This window comes from Hyaena hyaena, unplaced genomic scaffold, assembly GCF_003009895.1.
Source record: "Hyaena hyaena isolate Hyena2069 unplaced genomic scaffold, ASM300989v1 scaffold_848, whole genome shotgun sequence".
Classification (NCBI taxonomy): Eukaryota; Metazoa; Chordata; class Mammalia; order Carnivora; family Hyaenidae; genus Hyaena; species Hyaena hyaena.
Window position 1 is genome coordinate 540,753 of NW_024081479.1, and position 19,722 is coordinate 560,474.

General features: G+C 58.4%; 1 protein-coding gene across 1 annotated transcript; it reads right to left on the minus strand.

Annotated features, from left to right (window-relative positions):
- Window positions 1-445: 445 nt before the first annotated feature.
- On the minus strand, window positions 446-18,279 carry RELT (RELT TNF receptor). Its single transcript, XM_039219908.1, has 11 exons — window positions 18,234-18,279; window positions 6,898-6,966; window positions 5,832-5,906; window positions 5,557-5,723; window positions 5,266-5,345; window positions 4,393-4,650; window positions 3,184-3,264; window positions 2,882-2,963; window positions 2,453-2,710; window positions 1,810-2,008; window positions 446-1,668 (listed from the first exon to the last, which is right to left on the minus strand). Exons 2-11 carry the CDS (start codon window positions 6,940-6,942, stop codon window positions 1,621-1,623), a joined length of 1,293 nt encoding a protein of 430 aa, XP_039075839.1. The 5' UTR covers window positions 6,943-6,966; window positions 18,234-18,279; the 3' UTR covers window positions 446-1,620.
- Window positions 18,280-19,722: the final 1,443 nt, after the last annotated feature.

The following is a 19,722-nucleotide window of genomic DNA, read 5'->3' on the forward strand; positions in this document are numbered from 1 at the left end:
AATATGCTAGTTCTTATTAAGATGTGCTTTAAGTATAAAATACACACCAGATTTCAAAACAAAATTAATGGTTCATGCATAATTTTTATATTGACTATACTGAAATGAAAATACTTTAGATATAGTGGCTTAAATACGTTATTGATAATAGATTTATCTGTTGTTTTGCTTTTTAAAATGTGGCTATTAGAAAATTTTAAATTACATATGTGGTGTATACTATATATTTCCATTGGACAGCACTGCCTCTAGGGGTTTCAGTGAGAACCTGATGAAGTGAGGGGGCCTCCTTCAGCCCCACTTCACCTCTGTCCCTGTGCCCACCTGTCACAGACCTGACACTGCAAGGGAAGGGATGGCCTGTCCCAAACACCGTGCCTGACCCAGAGCTATTTGGTGAATGGGCAAACGACCTGCGAAGAGGCACAGGGAAAGAAGCTCCTCGTGACACGACTTTCCCACCTTTTATTATCCAGTAAATGGATGGGAATGGAGACAAAGACAGGACAACAGCCAAGTTTCAATAAATAAGAGAAATGGGGATGGTAGTGGGGCCCATGCCTGCACGACCCCACATAAATAACCAGGTTGCTGAGCCAGAGTGGACATAGGGACTGGGCTGGGCAGTCGCCTGCACTGCCCAGACTGGGGGACAGACACCAACACCACAGGGACACACAAACCACGGAGGCCAGAGGCACCTCACCAGCCCCTCACACACCCCTCTCCCTAAAAGCTCCTGAGATCTTGGGGTGGCTGTGCAGGCTGGCACCCCGTACCACAGCCCTGACCAGGTCAAGACTGTGGTACCAATTTCAATAAAAACAGCAGGGTGGGGGGCAGATACATGCATTAAGCCCCTTCTTGTAGGCAGAGCCAGGGACGGGCCGCCCCATGGGGGCCTGAAGGCAGAGGCCCTAGAAGCTGCAAAAATGGGGCCAGATAAAGCTACTAATTGGAGGGGTGGCAAGGAGTCAGGCTCTCCCCTCACATGACCCAGACCAGAACCTGCAAGGAACTGGAGAAGCCTTGAGCCCTGAGATACCTTTCTCTTCCCACTTCATGGTCAGAAGAATAGTAACCAGGTCATGGCCAGGGACTTGCCCGTGGTTAGAACCTGGGAACTCAAGTCTTCAGTCCATGGCTTTTTGTTGCTCCTTCCCTTTACAGGGCCCACTGGAAGAAGGGGGGGGAAGGTCAATGCCAGGGCCCTATACAGAGGCAAGGGCAGCTAATTACCAAGGTGTGGGGCCAGGAGTGCCAGGCAGAGGGCTCCTTCCCTGCCAGGCCAGGGCCTTGCCACTTAGTGGTACAGAGGCTCCTGCAGGGTCCCAGGATCTGGCCGGGCTAGGACACAGGGTCAGGGCATCTTTCAGAGAAAGAAGTGGGTGACAGGGACAGGGGAGGGGCTCTCAACCTGCTCCTGCACACAGCACCCACCAGCTGGCCTGCCTCCTCACTGGGGCGGACACTCCCACCTCCAGGCCTTGGCCTTTGCTGTTCTGTCTGCTGGGCCATTACTTCTTGATCCTCACACTCCCAGCTGCAGCTCTCCCTCCTCCAGGAAGCCTTCAGAACCTCCCAGGGCAGGGTTGCCGTGTTCTCAGATGAGATAGACCATCAGATGACCAGGTTGCTCTCATTTAGCCGGACCACATAGCGGTTCTCCTGGGAGACAGGTGAGGCATCACAGTGGAGTCAGGGGCTTCTGCGCTCCCTGCCCAGGGTCTCCTGTACCTCCACCCCCACTCCATCTGCAGTTCAGGGTCAGCCCAAGTGCCAACTGACACTTTCCCCCATAGCCCTCACCTCAGCCTTGTTCTCTGCTGGGGGCTTCAGCCACTTAGTATGGCTTCCACCGTTTCCCAGCAGTGCCTGCTGCTCCGTGGGGAGGCCAGGTTGTGGGGAGCCAGGGAGATCACTCCCTGAAGGCCCAACCTCCGTGATAGTCTTCACCTCAGAGGCTGCTGAACTTGACCGTTGCTCAGGAATTCGGGCCACTCGGAACCTGTGGTGGAGGAGTGAGGAGTGGTGGTACGATAATCCCATTAAAGAGGGAACCACAGGTCTAGAAAGGGCTGCCACACCTGCCAGGGTCCCACAACAAGTTCATGGACCAGAGTCTGAGCCCTTCCTATACCCTCTCACCCACAGATGAGCCCCTAACCACCCTCAACCCTAGGCTGTAGGTAAATGGTCCTTTGGCTTGAGGGGCCCAAGGTGTGATGGAGGCCAGGACCCTTCCCTGGCAACCCAAGGGTTGGTGTGATACACAGCAGAGCTGGAAGACTTGACTTCTCCCTGATGACTCTCCCACTGCCCAGAGAGGCATACTGAGGCCAAAGACGGACCGATCACCAAGCAGGATGTTGAGGACTCAAATAGGGCCCGGTCTCTCCCACCCTGGCTGTAACGTCTCTCCCCGACCCTCCTATATCTATGCCCACCTCACCTGCCCACAGATAAGATGGTGATCTCGCCCTGGCGTCCTGCCTTGGCCCCAGCCTTGGGAGCCCTGGCTGGGTTGGGCAGGAGTCTGGGAGTGGGAGTAGTGGCAGCTGCGGCCTCAGGGGACAGCAGCACCTCGGGCCACTTCTTCTGGCTACAGCGGGAGCAGCAGGGGCCAGAGAGTGAAGCCAGGCCCTGCACGGTGTGGAGGTGGTGGCGATGCGGACAGACGTGTGGGATGCTGGGGGGACGTGGTGGCAGCCTGCAGAGGGCACAGTGGGGAGCAGTCACTAGGGCAGGCCAGTGCCAGGGCCAGCAGTTCCCAGGAGGTAGTGAAGGGGAATCGGGAACATGAAAGGGAACATACCCCAAGTGGTGAATCCCTAAGGAAGCAGGCTGATTATCTGTGGGTTTTGGTCTCCTGCCCACTCACCTGGGTATGGGCCTGTGGCTGGTCTGTACCAGCTGTTTGCTGTGATACTCCTTCAGCAGCTCCTCCAGGGCCGCCGCGTTCTCTGTTGGGCAGCTGTGGTCAGAACCCGGCTCTGGACCATGAGGGGCACTCCCCATGCACCCCCACCCTGCCCCACTCTGGGCCTTGTGCCTTTTTCTCTACCCCTCAGCCATACTGATGAGAGTGTGCCAGGCTGGCCCCAGGCATGCGAGTGGGAGGGGCGGAGTAGGGAGGCGACCATCCATTCCCAGGCACAGGAATGGGGTCAGACCTCCCCTCACCTTTCTTTTCCGTGATCAGGCGTACTAGGACCCCAATGGTGTCCTCATTGGTGTCCTCAGCCCGGTAGGCAGGGTTGATCCCTGTGGAAGAAAAGTAATAGCCATAGCCCTGAGGAAGTGGAGGGTTGACTGAGGTGGGCGGGACCTCCAGGCTTGACTCCAGACTTGACAGCTACACCAAGATGTGGCAGCAGAGGGCACCCCAGGCCTTCCTAGGAGTTGTGCTGCAAGCCAGGTGTTTATGCAGTGGTGGCACTCCAGGCCTCAGCTTGGGCTCTGGAAGCTCATTACCTCTGCTCCCTGCAATTGGGGGGTGAGGGGAGCAGCCTCTTATGGGGCCTATCATCTCCCCTGCACAGCCTCAGGGAGCTGTGGGCGGTCTCTCTGCCCAGAACCCTGGACAGCTCTCTGGCAAACTGCCATTCCAGGCTTAGGCTTATCACACTTCCCCTGCACACCACCCTGTCCATATGTCTGAGGGCCCTCAGGGCCCAAACCTCAAGAGCACGAGAATAAGTCACACGAACAATCCTGGGCCACTTGCTGAAGGAAGACTTAGGCTAGGAAAGCAAGTCCCAGACAAAATGGCCTGAGTTGCCATCCTCCTGCCTGCCCAAAGCTCCTGTGCACTTCCTGCCCCTGCCAGCCAGCAGCATCAGGAGCCGGGAAGGACTCTGGCCAGTGGTGCAGCCTGTGGCACAGGCATGAGAAGCACTGGTTCAACCTTGACCTGGCCGCAAGTTCTTTGGACAGTGTGTGTGCATGGGGGGCCCTATTGACCTTCAAGGATTCAAGGTCAAGGGACAGTGCAGGGAAGAGGAAAGGGGCCCAGGACCCGGGTGGGGGCTTGGGGGTGGGGGGGCGGGTAACACGTCTTCCCTCTGGTTCCAAGACTCCTAACTCAAACCACGGCCTGTAGCTGAAACCGGAGTCCCTCACGGTGTCTGCTTGACCGAAGCCACTTGACTTCTCTGCCCTTGTCATCACCTGAAGCCACTTCACCTTTCCTTCCACTCTGTCACTTCACACAGTCTCCTCTGCAGCCACATGCAGCACCTCCAGAAAGCCCTCCTGGTTAGCCCTCTGCAGGCCCCTCCCTGTTAGTCCCTCTAGGCCAACAGGTTCCCTTGAACAACCCCCAAGCTGAGCTGGGCTGGGCTAGCCCCTACCCTCTGGCCTCCCCACTGAAGACCCCAGGCTGAGCCTCACCGCTGCCTCCACCTCCAGGGCCGGGCCCAACCTCCTTGTGGGCCGTGCAGTGGTAGCCTTTCCGCTTGAGCAAGTTGCACACCAGGATGCCCAGCAGCCCCATGAGGCAGAAGACAGGCACGATGGCAATAACTGCATACTGGGCAGCTGTCTCCTCAGGGCCACCTGCCCGCGTGCCATTCCCAGGCTGCCGCGTATCCCCAGCGCTGCTGGCCCCTGCTGCCACCTCCACACCACGTCTGGCCCGCTGTCCCCGCTCTGAGCGCCACAGAAGATGGAAGCATTGAGGAAAGATGGAGGCAGAGAGGCCCAGGGCCTGGGTTAAATGGGGGAGGGGGGCCACTAATGTGTCCAGAGCCACCCACTGCCCACTCTCCACGTGCTGGGGAGGCAAAGGCCAACCCACCCCTACTTGTCAGTCAGCCTGAGCAAGGCCTCCTCAGAACTCAGGACAGCCAGACCCTCAGTCCCCTGTCCACCTGTCATTCTGGGGTGAACACAGTACCCAAGCACATGCCTTGCCACATGGACACCGGATCCCACCCCTCCCCCCAACTGGGCCGATGAGTTAGTGGCCTCAGAAAGTGACAGCAGGCAAGGGGTGTGTATGCTTGCACGCATCTGCATGTGTCTCTGAGGGGAAGACAGGAGACACGGAGGACATTAGCTCCTCGGCGCCCCTCGCCATGACTGCCACCTGCTGGATGGGTTCTGCTCCTCAGAAACAAGGTGAGCAGACACACTACCAGTGGAACAACTGAACACATCTCGCTGGACACCCGCTGGCTACACATCCTTCCCTGGGCTCAATCAAGCTAACTGGATCCCCTTCTATACACACCTTCACCAGTCCTACCCCTGTCTGTCACTCACCATAACAGCTGCGAGTACCCAGAGGTGTCCAGGAACACGGCTGACAGGAGACACGGGGGACCCCTGAAGCAGCAAACCACCTGCAGAGAGAGAAGACATCACTGAAGCCTAAAAACTATCCTTACTGTCCTTAAGAGAGGCTCCTGCCAGGCATACTCACTGGTCCTTTCCCATCCCATTTCACAGACGGGAAGTCTGAGGCCCGCTCAGGGGGTGGGTGAGGCTGGGACCCTAAGACCCAAAGTCCTGGTCACCTAGCCATGAGCCCTCAAGTCCCACCCCATGGCTCACCCAGGCTGGCAGTCTCCACATAAGGTGTCTCGAGTCGCTGTGCCTGCCTGGGCCTCCAGCCTCCCTCGAGGGCTGCAGCGAGAGTGGGGCTGGCACGGGCCAGGGCCCCATGAAGCAGAGAAAGTGCCGGGGGGACAGGACCTACATAATGTGCCCTGCCCCAGGTCCTGTGGGAGGGAAAGGATGAGAACTAAGCCTGGAGTCAGGTCTGGGAAACCTGCCCCTGGCCCTCAACAGTCTTCCCAGGAAAGGGCAGGCGGGCAGGGTGAGCTCACCAGGCTGGGCTCCTCCCCCGGTGGGCACCGCCAAAGGGTCGTTGATGTTGGAGTGGCCAGAGGCCAGGGCAGCAGCTGGAAGAACAGCAGGCAGGACACACAGAGCAGAAAGTGCTGGGATGTGGCATCTCTGGGGCCATCTATCCACCACCTGCTTCCTAGTGTCACAGGAGTGGGGACCACTGACTACACAGGGCCAGCCCCCAAGTTTCAGGGACGCTCTCTAACCTCAATCCCTCATGTTCCAAGTAAAACCTGCTGGTCCCATACCTGCCGCATCACCACTGCCTTAGGTAGAAAGAAAACCACATCCACTGCTAGAAAGTGATGGAAAACCCCAGACAGAGCCAGATCAGGATCTCAAGCCCTTGGGTCCCTGAGTCACATCCATTCCAGCTAACCGGGACGGTAGAGAGGAAATGCCTCCGAATTCCTCGCTCAAGTTCCGTCTGCCTTCCTGCGGCTGCAGCCCCGCCACCACAGCTGGGCATGTTGTTAACCGGCCCCTGTTCATCATCCCTGGGGCTTAGTCTGCAGCCGGTGCTTCCTGTTCTGGGCCCTCAGCAGGGTCTTTGGGACCACAACCTCTGTGACGTCTCCACACAAGGCCAGCCAGCTCCCACTCCTGCACCCACACAGGGCAGGATACATCCCAAGGAAGGGATCTCAGTTGGCCTCCCCCAGCACGTTCCACTGACAGCTCCCTCTGCACCCCAATCCGGGAATGAACTATCTGCCCTGAATCCCTCCTGCTGTGGGGAGATTCCCCCCCAAACCCGTCCTCTAATTTGGTCCCAACTTTGGGTAACAAGCACAGAATAGAGCCGGCTACTCTGGAGGGCAGAGGGAATGTCACATAGGAGGTTCTGGGGCCCGTCTCAGGCCCCAGCATCTGCCAAGCCCTAGGAGGCCTCCTGCACCAAGAGCCACACAGGTTGGACTGCCTCGATTTTGCAAAGGACGAGCTAGCTATGTGACCAACCCTAGCATGGCAGCTGGCATGGGGCTCCTGAGCCCAGAGGGCTTGTGCAGGGTTCAGTAGTCCCAAGTTCCATCCCCAACTCACCACAAAAAGGCAGGACAGGGACCAGTGCGGCAGGCTCAGCTTCATCCTCAGGCCCCAGGAGTTACCAGCCTACAACAAACACGCACCAGGAGAGGAGGCTCAGCAGGAGGCGGGAACAGGCAGGCAACTGCTGTCCTCCCAGCACTGCTTCCAGGACAAGACTGGACGGGAAACTGCAAGGTGTTGCTGGGCAGGCAACACTGGGGTGGTTTGGCCTACACTCACCGCACCTACCCGTTCCCCCACAGCCTGAGTAGAGGTGGGGGTGCCCTGTCTGGGGCCAGCCTCCCAGGGCAGCAGAGGAGGGGGACAGAGGGCTCTACCAGACTTGGGGGACTTCCCAGAGTAGGAAGGGCTTCCTTTCCCTTCCATAAATAGCCAGGTGCACAGGGACATGAGCAGGGGGACCCTGGGAGGAAGGAAGCCTGCAGCAGCAGTCCTAGTGGTGGGGGCTAAAGGGGCCTTCAATCCCCCCATGCCCAGACACTGCACCTCATCTCCAGCTCCCAGGCTCCCGCCACTTGGACCACCTGTGGGCCCCGCCCCCTCCTGCTTCTCTGCCTTCACTCTTGCTGTTTCTACTCCAAGGAAGGTCCTTTTCCTCAGCCATCAAAGCCGAACACAAAGGCCTCTCTTTCCAGAAGCTTCTCTAGATTTCCCTTTCTCCATGCTGGGACCAAAGCTCCTGCATGTCTCCCCCGCGCCACCCCACCGCCCCGGGAGTCACAGTCCTGGCGCCACCATGGGTCCCACTCCCCAAAGGGCATTTTTCTCCACCGAAGGACATGGAAGGTATCCAACACTGGGATGGGTCTGACTACATTTCTGGAGCAGGAGCAGACCTCCTGCTGTCATAGCAGCCCGCGTTCAGCCTTCTGTCCTCTCTCGGGCACCTACCACTGTGTGCCGGGCACTGCCCTTGGCACAGGAAATAGAAGACGGACACCATCCCTGTCCTCAGGGAGTGCACATCCCTGTTGACCAACGGCCAACAGATGAACAGGGAAACGCCCCCTGCCAAATGGCGGGAAGGGCCAACAAACCATGAGATAGGGTGAGGACACTGAGTGGGCTGGCTGCTGGCCTGAGGCTGAGCACCCAGGTTCCAAGCATGGCATCTTCTGGAGAAAAGCCTCCAGCCAGTGGGCAGGTTGGAAGAGCAGGAAGGAGGATTCAGTTTAGACAAAAGGGACCGTGGCAAAACAAGGGAATCCCATTACTTATTTCCAGGAGGCCTGGCTTCAGGCTTAGGAGGGTGAAGGAAGCTGGATTTGTCAGGCCTCAGCCACATGGCGTATCACGTCTGACCCCCAAGTGCCACTGGCCCAGGGCCCCCAGCAGATTGAGGAAACCCTACCCAGAGCCCTGTGCTGCCTGATGCCAAGTCTGGTGGGAGAAGCGCTGCCTGCCGTAGACCCCAGGTCACACGAGAACCCCTCGGGGGCACAGGTAGCCTGGCCTTCCCACCTGGAAAAGGAGCCAGAGGAAACTGATCCCCCTACACAGACCTCGGTGGCAGCGGACAGGGGTTCGAATTACACCACAGGGGAGGGGGAGGAGCGCCAGGCACAACATCCTCGGACTCTCCAGGTTACCAGGCAGCAGCTCTTGGCCCAAGGCCAGTTAAGAGGAAAACCTGGGACAGGAGAAGGTCGGACCACAGCATAAAGGCCACACCCTGGCAGTCAGTACCCAACAGGCAGCATACTCAGACCCATCCCCCTACGTGTCCCCTACTCTGATTTGGTCACAAGGCTTCCTTTCCAGTTTCTGGCCCCAAAGCCTCAGGCTGGCCCCACAGAGGCTGGACCAGGGGTAAAAAGAGGCACCACAGCCACAGAGGAGAGGACCCCAGACCCACCCCTGGCCCTGCCTGGCACCTACTGGGGAACCTGAGCCCACAGTGACGGGCCAGGCAGCTGCTCACCTCTAGGCCGATGGGGAACCGTGATCTTGAGACTTCCAGGAGGAAATGGGGGTCCAAAGGCCCAGACCCAAAGCCAGCAAGGGCCCACTCAGGCACATTCACAGACACTCGCCGCCTAGCGCCCTGACGCCTTCTAATTACGTGCCTTCTAATTATCCCAAACTGGTACTTATTCCAGTCTGGCCGCCGGAGTCTGCTTACAGCTGCATTCCCAGCCCCCTCGCTCAGCCAGACTGAGCCCCCGATGAACCTGTCCGGCCAGGCAGCCCATGGTAGGCCACCCAGAACCCCCTCCGTGTACACACATGGCCACACCTGCTGCTCTGACCTGACTCTCCGCACCCTCTCTCCCACCAGGACTCCAGCATCTCTAAGTCCTGGAATCTTGACTGAAAAGCAAGCTCAAATCAAAGCCCCTTGGCCGGCTGGGTGTCCATGAGGGCTCCATCCCCACCCCTCAGCCTAGTCCTAAGGCCAGGAAGTCAGTGACCTTCCGAGGCCTCCAGAGGACCTCCTGGAAGAAGGCTGTCAAAGGTGGGTGGGCAGACCTGGGCCCACAGCAGGGAGCCTCCTCTCAGGGCCCAGTGCTCCAGGCAGAGGAGAAAAACCCAACAGGGCCCCAGGGGCAGAGGAGGAAGTAAGCTTAGAGGCCACTCTGGCCCCTCCAAGTCTCCTAGCCCAGACCTGACCCCAATGCCACCAACTCCCTGAGGGACCTGAGCCCCTGCTTCAACTTGCTGGGTCTCAGTAACCTCATCTGCAAGATGGGGATATTTATCTCCCAGGGCAAGACCATGATTAGGTTTAAGTGAGGTAACAAGGCTAAGAAAGGTCTTGTGATTTCCTCCCCATCACTCCCTTCTTTCCCTCGGCACCTCAGCTCTGGTTTGTAATTAAGTATTTGTTTGCTTACTTGTTCAGTGCTGCTTCCCCACCCCCACCCCCGCACCCTCCCCACCACCACCACTCCAACAGCAAGGGCAGGGATGTCTGTCTCACCACAAAGCCCTCCCCCAGCAGTGTCTGGAGCCTCCACAAAAAACAGGTTGAGTGGGAGCAGGCTTCCTAACAGACAGCCCACCCCCACCTCCAAAAATGCCCAAACAATTAGAACCAGAAATTCCCTGGAAGAAAACCAACTACCCAGGGCAGCAGAGCCCCAGGGAGATGCAGCCCTGGAGGCCTCAGAGAAAGAGGAAGCTGTGACACCACCCAGGCCTCAGCAGCTTCCTCTTTCCCAGAACTGAAGCTTGGTAGGTTCATGAGGCCCCAGCCTGGGGCCCTCCTCTCCACGCACTCACTCTCCAACCTCAACCTGGCCTCAGCCGAAGCTCCACTGAAATCTGCAAGGGCCCTTGCCCTTGGCCTCCAGTTGAGCCCCACCTGCAGTCTAGGTATCTTTACACTGGGATCTGGCCCCTGCCCCCAGCCATTCTGAGCTTCTTTCGCTCCCCTACACTTGCCTCTCCCACCAGGCACTGGTACCTGCTGTTTCCTCCACCCAGAAACCCTTCCCATCGCCTGGCCAATACCTACTCTTCCTTTAGAGCTCAGCTCAAGGCCTCTTACCTCCTCCTGGAATGCCCCCAGCACTACCTCCCCCTGTGCAGTCATCATCCACATGTAACCTACCTGGCCCCTTTCCCACAACCTGTGTGCCCAGTGCACAGCACAGGGCCGGGGTCCTGGTAAGTAGGCCTGTGTATGCTGAACAGGGGATGGGTTTGAGAAAGGGGACAGGGATCAAGAGAGCATCTAGGTTCTGTCAAGGCTGGGAGGGCCAGAGAGAAGGATCACTGTTAAGGAGCCCAGAGGGTGGGGTTAGGCAGAGGGTGATGAAACTGCATCTGAACCCCTGGCCTAACTTGGGAGAATCAGCCTGCCTTGCTCTGCTCCTCATGGGCTCTGTGGCTGTGGATACCCCTCACCCACCAAGAAAGAGGGCTGTTGTAAGGCTAAGAAAATTCACCTTAAATACTCAGCACAAGGCCTGACAAAGAAGGAGCCCTCAGGAAGCATTCACCATGCCTCAGTTTTCCCATGTATAAGTTATGAAGCGGGGAAAGACAAGCAGGTGTGAGGTACAAAAGAGATTCTTCTATATGCTTGGCCCAGAGCCTGCAACAGGAGGTGCTGGATTAACCATGGTGAGGATCTGGGAAGTAGGAGAGTATAAGAAGGGAGAGAGGTCTGGATAGGTGGGTGGGCAGAGCCCAGGTCACACCAAGACTTGGGTGCAAGCTGAGAAGCCTGCACTGTCCTAAGGGTCTACGGGAGACTGGAAGGGTTAGTAGGCAGAGGAGAGGTATGGAACAATTAGCCTCTCAGAGGGCTCCCTGGGCTGCCTGCCAAGAAGACCGGACTGGGGAGACAGAGGTGGGAGGCAGGTCCCCACCTGGAGCAGAGGGTGGGAGGCAGGTACTTGTGTTTTCCAGCCGGTGGCTCTAGGGCCTGTGGACCTCCCTGCAGCCTCCAGAGGCTACAGTTGCCGGGAAACACAGCTGGACACAGGCCTTACTCGGCCACTCGAGGCAGGAAGACAAAGGCCACCCATCAATAGAGAAATCCAGGTGAGGAACCCAGTGGTTCCCTGGCAACTGGGGCTGAAGTAGGGCAGTGTCCACAGTGGGTGGCGGTGAGGGCAGCTAGGCATGCCTCCTTTCCATCCTCCACCTTCACAGGGAAGGCACCTGGCCCTCATTCCCTCGGGCTGGACCCTCAGTCTGAGCTGCCTCTACTCCTCATGAGCATCCCTGTTTCACACCTGGGTAAACTGAGGCCACAGGCAATCACTTGAATGGGTCACACAGCCAATAAGTGGTGATGCAGGGGCCCAGGTCTGTCTGATTCTGCCTCCTGCCTCACTCCTGTCTCTCTTAATCCTAGAGTCTAGCCGAGGGTCCAGCATACAACAGATGTTCTCTGAGTGTTTGCCATCCCGACGGCAGAGGCTAGGGAGCTAGTGGCAAACAGAAGTGGTTCGCTGAGAGGCTATTACAAAGCACCCAAGCAGGCCCTGGGGAGGGAGGTACTGCCCCCCTTCCTGGGGGTCCTTGGGGTTTCCCTGCATCCGTCCTCACTTGCACATTGCCCTACGTACCAGCTCCTGCGGGAAAAGGCAGTGAGTGGCACCTGTGAGAAGCCGGAAGCCCAGGAAAGGCTGGGAATCCCAGGGGGAGGAAGAGCAAGTCTTGAGGTGGAGCCCAGCTCCAGGCTGGGGGCCTAGAGTTGTGCAGAGGCTACCTCAGGGCCACTCAGTGGGAAGGGTACTCCCATTCCCACCCCAGCCTTGGGCAGCCATGGTTTCCCAAGCACAGCTCTTGGGTAAGGACTCTATGCACGTGAACCCCCAATCCCACACCAGGGCACACAGCAGCTGCTCTCTGGCTCACCACTACCCTTTCTGCCCTCAAACCTCCAGGCTGCCCCCAGCCTGCACTTCAGAGGCTCAGGGAAGTGAGGGGGGCGGGTGGGGCTGAGGGAGCTAATTGGCCCTTGAAGCTAAGAAAAGGGCTGAGGTGGCCAGACTGGGCCCACCCCGCTCCTCCCAGTCTGGTGCAGAACAGCTGCAAACCCTGTCCCTTACCTGAGCTGAGTCTGGGGCTATGGGAGGGGGGCACTAAACCAGACAGTCCTCTCTGGGGCAGAGCTGGGGCTCTCCAAACCCCCTTAACACTTAACTGCACACCTCATTTCCGTTCCAGGCCTCAAAGATAAGGTCCCAGGCGTCACAGACAAAGAAACGGAAGCTCAGGGAGACTAAGGAGTACCCTGTAGCAAGCTGGTCTCCAAGGAGACAAGGTTAACCCCCCAGTGGTGGGGGGCAGGCAGCCCTTATCCTCGCCACCCCAGGCCTGGCATTGCTGCTGCTCCTACAGGCCCTCTCCAGTCTGACACCCAACCGCTTAGCATGCTGGGCTTCCTGCAGGGAGCCTGAGCCAGTCCTGGGCTGTCTCCCTGGCTCCAGGGAAGGATGGCAACAGCCCACTCACTCATGCTACTGCTACTTCTTCCTCTGAGAAGCCACCTTTGCCTCCAGCCCCAGCGGCACATTTGGAACCAATCACTAATGTGCCAGGACAGCCCCCGAGTCCGCTCAGCACAGGCCCCCCATCAACCTGACCTGGGCAAGGCTTCACAAGAGACTGAGGGCAGACCACAGGCCCAGCCTGCCCTGTTCTCAGACTCCCCTAGACTGGAGCTGCTGGGGAAAGAGACCCCTCTCCCCAGCAATCCCAGGGCAGGCCCCAACCCATGGAGACTGAGGACTGGGGTCAGCACCAGGCAGGAGGCTGGGCTCCAGAACAGTCACTCCTGGTTCAAGTGACTCTGTGACCTTGGGCAAATTACTTACCCTCCCAGAGTTTTAGGGGTATCCTCTGCAAACAAGGGCTCTGGTCCCTGTCCCCAGGGGTGCTACAGGGATAAGTGGAGCCACTGTCAACAAGGCTGACCAGACCAAACCTCTCCTGAGGATCAGTTCTCACCACAACTCACAAGGGCCAGAGGAGCCACCAAGCTCAGAATTAAGCAGCATCCAGCCAAGGTCATCCAGTGGCTTTGGAGAAAGCAAGTGTGCTTTGGGGAACCCAACATCCATCCCAGCAGCATGGACAGAGGAGCCTTGGCCTCCCAGGGAGACCCCTGGGTGCCCATTTCCCAGCTGCTATACCAAGCCTCTATCCACCTGCTCCCATGCCAGCTGGAGCCACAGTCAGGAAGGTGGAAGGGTGCTGAGCAGTCAGGACCTGGCCCCACATCCCCAAGCCTCACTTTCCTCTTCTGTAATTGGGGATAGTTGTGTTTGTTCAGCTGACCTCTTGGTGTGGCTGGCAGATCCAGAGTTCATAGAACAGTGGCTCTTCTTACAATCAGGCTTCAGCCCAGGTGCCACCTCCTGCAGAAAGCCTTCCCAGGCTCCCTGTCTGGGTGGACCCTCCCCTCTCCTGGCCCCTTCAGCCATCTGCGATCTCCCAGGAGGGAGGGAGGGAGGGAGAGAGGAAGGAAGGAAGGAAGGAAGGAAGGAAGGAAGGAAGGAAGGAAGGAAGGAAGGAAGGAGGCAGGCAGGAAAGTACATGCAGGAAGCTGGGCACACAGGGGAGCCAGGCCACTCCCAGAGTTCACTGCTCCTTCTCACAGTGACTACAATATGCAGACCCAAGTTTAGGCCCCTCCTTCCTTCTCTCCACCCACACACTCGACCCCCCTTCTAACTGGCTGCAGAGGCCCCCCCCCCAATCCCTCTCTCTGTGCCAAGTAGCCAGGGAGGGCACAGGCTCACAGCCACTGGGCAGTTTATTTATAGAGCTCTCATCTTTCCCAGGATGGCCTTCCAGGCAAACAGACCTGGGTTAAGATCCTAGTTACACTAGGGCCTTGCAAGTCCCTTCCCCTCACTGGGCCCTCTTTTCCCTACCTAAACCTAGAAGGGACTGCTGACCCTCAGGGCATGAGGCTAAAGATGTGAGAGCCTTGGGGTCCTAATTCCAGGGCTGGGCACACAGTAGGGATGCAGCACTGGCTCCCTCCTGTCCTCCTTGCAACCCCAGCCCCAGCCAGTGGCAGAAGGGCCCAGGCCAGGTACCCAGGGCCTCTGCAAAGAATGGATACTGAGCTCTGCCAGAGTCCATGTCCCAGCAACACTCAATCCCAAATGGGGATGGGGCCAGATGGGCCCCCTACTGTCTGATCTCAGGCAAAACCCCTTCCCCTCTGGTGCACCCCTCCCTCCTGCCTGGCAGAAGGGCCAGCCCCATAACAAAGTAACAAAGTAACAAAGCAAGTCTGGCCTTATCCAGCCAGGCCAGGTGCGGAAGGCCCCACCACGTCTTCCTCCCAGTGCAGGTGGCCAGAATGATCTTTCAGTGGAAACGAATGCCAGACAACCCTTGCCTCCACTTGGAGACAGGGCTGGGTAAAAGCCTGAGCGCCAGACTCCAGCGCCATGGTTGTGTGACTCAGACTAGGACTGGTCCCCTCTGCCCTCTGAGTTTCGGCTCCCCAGTGACTAGCTCTGGAAGGAACAGGATCCTCTGCAGGACTGCTGAGACCTGAGCCCAGGGCCTGGCAAACAGCAGGGAATGTGCTGGCCCTGAATGAGAGCCTTGTCTGACGAGGGCCTATGGCAAACACCACATTTGCCCCTTCAAAGAGGATGGCCATGGGTCTTCATCTCTAAGCCCCCCAGAACACAGTAGGCCCTCAGCCTACAGTGACTGCCCTTCCTCAGGAAGAGGCCCGGCCAGCATCGCTATGGCAGCAAGACAGGGCAGGTTGCTGACCAGGCCTGCCCCTCCCAGCTGGGTATGTAGTGCCCATGAGTGTCCCATACCTGCACCCATTCCCAAAGGTGAGGGGGGACACCTGACAGGTGGACCGCAACAATGAAGGGGGCTAACATTGGGCCAGGAGAGCTTCCTGGGTGAGGGGAAGCTGTACCCTGAGTGGCCGGGAGGGTTCCAGAAAGAGAAGCCAGCTAGAGCAAAGGCAGGGTTGACCCAAGGCATCTGGTAGGGAGAGAGGAAGGTGATGTAAAGTTCAGAAGGTCTTGGAAGGAAAAGTGTTGACGCCCGGATCAGGAGTCTGGGCTGTATTATGGAGGCAAAAAAAAAGGAAGCTGCCTTAGGGAGGACGATCCTGACAGCGTGTGGAAGAACTGGAAATGGGGCAGGACAGCAAGGCCAGGGTGGAACGACAGAGGGGAGCTTTGATTTTGTGAAGGCACGTCTGGGGCCTGCTTCCAGTCTGGTGCCACATCCAGTCTGCCGAGGAACGTGTGGCAGGACAGAAGGTACATAGGTACCTGTCTGGAGGGTGAGGGTCAGGGTACCAGGTTTCTGGACGCCTTGGGTAAGTCTCGGCACTTCTCAAACCTCAGTCTCTCCCTCTGTAAAATGAAGCTGATCCTGTGAGCAGGCTGGAGTGCTGACTGCCCCCCAAAGTCTCCCCTCCTTGGCCAGACACAGTTACCTCTCTCCAGCAGCACTCACATCAGTCCCAACTGGGGCCATATGTGGAAACCCAGCCTGGCCCCACAGTCCTTCTGGGAGGCCCAAGTTCCCAGAAAGCTTTAGCTTGGGCAGGGCACAGGGTAGGGCTGGGAGGGCCTGGACCAGGGCTAGGATGAGAAGAGGAGGCTAACCCTTCCCCTCTTCCACCCCTGCCCTGGGCCCAGAGCTATTTCCCTGTTTGCTGGGGATAGAAATAACTCAGGCTCAGCCCCAGGAGACCACGACAGCTATTCTGATCAGCCCCAAGAAGCACAGCCCCAGTCATGCCAGAGAGGACCAAGGGACACCCTGACCCCCCAGCTCCAGCCCTCAGCCCAGTGGCAACAGTGGTCAGAACTAGTGGGGCCTCTGGGAAGAATGGGGACACTGAAGGACTGAGAGGGCAGGGCAACCCCAGGTCACCCCCAGCCTGACCCCATACCACAGCTTGTGGGTAGATTTGGGAAAATACCCCCAGAGCAACTCTAAATAGTGGAATAGAGCCTCTCAGGTATGGTGAAGGTCAGCTGGGACTCTCAATTATCCTCGTCACCCCCCCTCCCCCGGAGCCTGGGCTGTGCTGCTGACTCCTAACACTTTTTGTAGCTTTGTGGATGCTCCCAGAGCCACTTGCAGGCTCTAAAAGGCAGGAGACAGGCCTCTCTGGTGACCTCTGGCTAGGGGTGAGACCTGGGGGAAGGGAAGAGGAGGAACAGGAAGACCACATAACCTACCCACCCACACAGACATGTGTACAAATACACACTACACTCAGAACTCACATAGGCCATGCTTGCCAGCCCAGGTTTAAGAGAAGGAAGCCTATATAAGTCATGAACAGATATCAGAAAGGTAGGTGGCCCTCTCCAAGCATCTCAAAGGCAGAAGACCTGAATTCCAGTCCAGGCACTGTCCGGATTCAGCATGACCTTGGGCAAGTCACTTTGCTTCTCTGAGCCTCGGTCTCCTTCTCTGAAAAATAGTCCCATCTCAGAACCACTGTGAGGATTCGACAAGAGTACACCATAAAGTGTTCAGCATAGCACCTGGCCCTGTCCCCCTACCCTCGCTCCAACACAGAATGTACCCAACATTTTCAGAGCGGGACAGAATTTCCAGATCCTTTAGCAGATACCCCCTCACCCCTCCTGGTCTAGAGAGCCCAATTTCCATTCCACCCTGCATGAACCCAACAGACCCTCTTGTGGGGGTGGGGACCTCAGAGGGTCTAGCCCAGATGGTGAAGGGGCCCTGCTCCAGCTCTCCAGATCAGAAACCACTCGTGGGGGGCAAGTCCATGCCCCTTCTCCCCCCACAGAGGGAAATGAAGGAGACCGGGGCCAGAGAAGTCAATGTCTATGGATCACAATTCTGAGCTTGGTCAGAGGAGCTGTGCTTCCATCCCTGTCACCACAGCCCCTGGGCCACCGTGTCTCCAGCAGCCAGCCTGCCCCCACCCCCCACTGCAGTCTTTCTGCCTGAAGGGAGGGGAGAACAGAGGCAGTTGACCCAAAAACAATAGAGGATCCCAAAGTGATGATTCACAGCCCAACACCTCAGTGCCCAGAAAGGGAGACTGAGGCCCAATGGGGGCAGGGTCTGAGAGGAAGACAGGCCCCTTGAGAATACAGATTCCGGGGGACAAAGCTTTGCCAGGCATCTGGGATCTCAGTGTGTGAGCGTGTCTGGGAGGTGGAGCCTGAGGCTAACTTGGGGGCCCTCAGCTGCTGCCAGAAGAGTCAGTCACCTCAGCAGATGTCACCCAGCCTTGGCCTCTCTCCCTCTGCCAGAACAAGTCACTCAGGGTCCTCCAGGTTGACTAAACTGAGATCTTGAGAGGCACCCTCTTAGGGACAGTTCTAAAGCAACCCCTGGCCTTCCCTCTATGTAAGGCAGGTGGTTGAGGTCCCTCCTGTTTCTGCCTCTTACTCATTCTCCTGAGGCTTGGAGACACACACACACACACACACACACACACACACACACACACACACGACTTGAGCCCATGAGCACACTACGGCCCCAGTGATTTGGAGGCTGGTTCTCCAAATCATTGGGGTTTCTCTCTACCTCACATTCACATTAGGGAGACGCTCTGGCCCTGCTCTGGTCTCGTTCCAGGCCACACACACTCTCAGTGACCCCAGTGACCGGGGTCTCACAGTAAGCTGGGGTCAGGGTAACCCGCAGGGACCTGGGGTCTCTCTCACACAATCACACGCACTCACTCGGCCTGTCAGAGATACACAGAGCCCCTCTGTGTCTCCCGCTTGGCCCCGGCGTCACTGCCCAGTGTCCCGGCCACACGTTCTCCCGGACTGGGCCGCCTCACGCGCCGTGTCACCCACAGTCACGGGCTGACACCGTTCAGAGCGCCCCCCCGCTCCGGCGGCCCGAGCCGCAGCCGTCCCGTCCCGCACCCGTTCCTGGTCTCGGTCCAAGTTCCCCAGGCCGGGGGCGTCTGCTGGGCCCGCCGACTCCTCAAACTGCAAGTCCCGCCGCTGCTTCGCCACCGCGCACGGCCCGGCCTGGAGTCGCGTCCAGAGGACGCCCAGGTCCCGGAGCAAAGGGCTCAGAGATGGGCGGGGAAATGTGCGCGGAAGACGCCAGGACAGGACGCGGGGGAGGGGGGCGCAGGACCTAGGCTGCGGCATCCGCCGCGCGGGCCAACTTCCTCAGAGACTCGGGGAGGCGGGGGGCGCCACTCGGGTCCGCACCCCTCTGGCCTCGGCCGCGGGAAGCAGACCCCGGGCTGAGGCCCCGCGCGCCCTCCTTACCTGGCCGCCCCGCAGCAGCCCCAGCAGCTCAACCCCCTGGGCAGACGGGCAGACCAGGCCAGGCTCTGCAAGCTCACCGGCGGCCGCGCAGGCTGCGCGCCTTTTGAATGAATCGCCGGCCGGGCCGGTAAGGTGCGCAGCCCCGCCTCCGCGCGTCATGGTCGCCGGCCCCGCCCCGTACGTCAGAGTCCGGGCTCGCGCCCCCGGGTCCCCACCCCTTGTGGACGCGTAGGGTCTCGCGTTCTCCCTTCAGGCCGCGCTGCTCTGTTTCGCCACCTCTCGCGCCCCCCGGGAACTGCAGGGGGCTGCGAGGGAAGAGGCCTCTGGGATCAGCCTCTTCTGGGCTCCAAACCAAAAAAGAAGGGATTGCGCGATGCAAGACAGACTGGAGACTTGGATGCTACTCCGGGTCCTGTCACCATTGCCAGTTCAAGCAGGACCGCAGGACCACAGCCGCCCCTTCTTGGGTCTTGTTTTTCTCCTGCAAATTGGCAACCAGGGAGAACGACCTCACTTTGTTGATGAGGCCCAGATCGGCCCCTGGAAGTCCTTGCTTGCTGAGGAAAGTCCAGATGAAAGTGAATTTACAATGGAGGTACACGTAGTGGTCTCCTACACGTGCCTCAGGGCCCAACCCAAAGCGCCTTCCTCCAGAGGCCTTTCCAGTTTCCATTCTCCACCCCACCCCTCTCTGACAAGATAGTCCCTCCTTCCAGCAGGGCAGATGACACACTGTTCTCCCTTCCCTATCACCAGCTGTCCCACCCTGTAGATTCTCATTGTCAGCCATCAGGGTGCCCAGTAAGGCAGTGACTAGGGACTCCAGGACACTATTCACATTGTATTCCCAGCTCTGTGAATTGTGCCCTCTGGAGTTGTGCAATATGGTGGGCCAGGACTGGAGGCAGCAGCTCAGCAGTCAGAGTTTCACCCACTCAGTACTATTGAGGAGATCCCAGGCGGTCCTCCAAGGACAGCAGGGCTGGAAGAAGATGCACACAGCACAGAGGGCCTCCTGCTGGGGGCAGAGGCCTGGCTGGGAAAGGGATAATCACAGCCCCTGACAGAGGTAAAGGAAGCGAAATAAGTCTGTTGGGGATAGATTGTGGAGAGGTAGAGACTTCTAAACAAA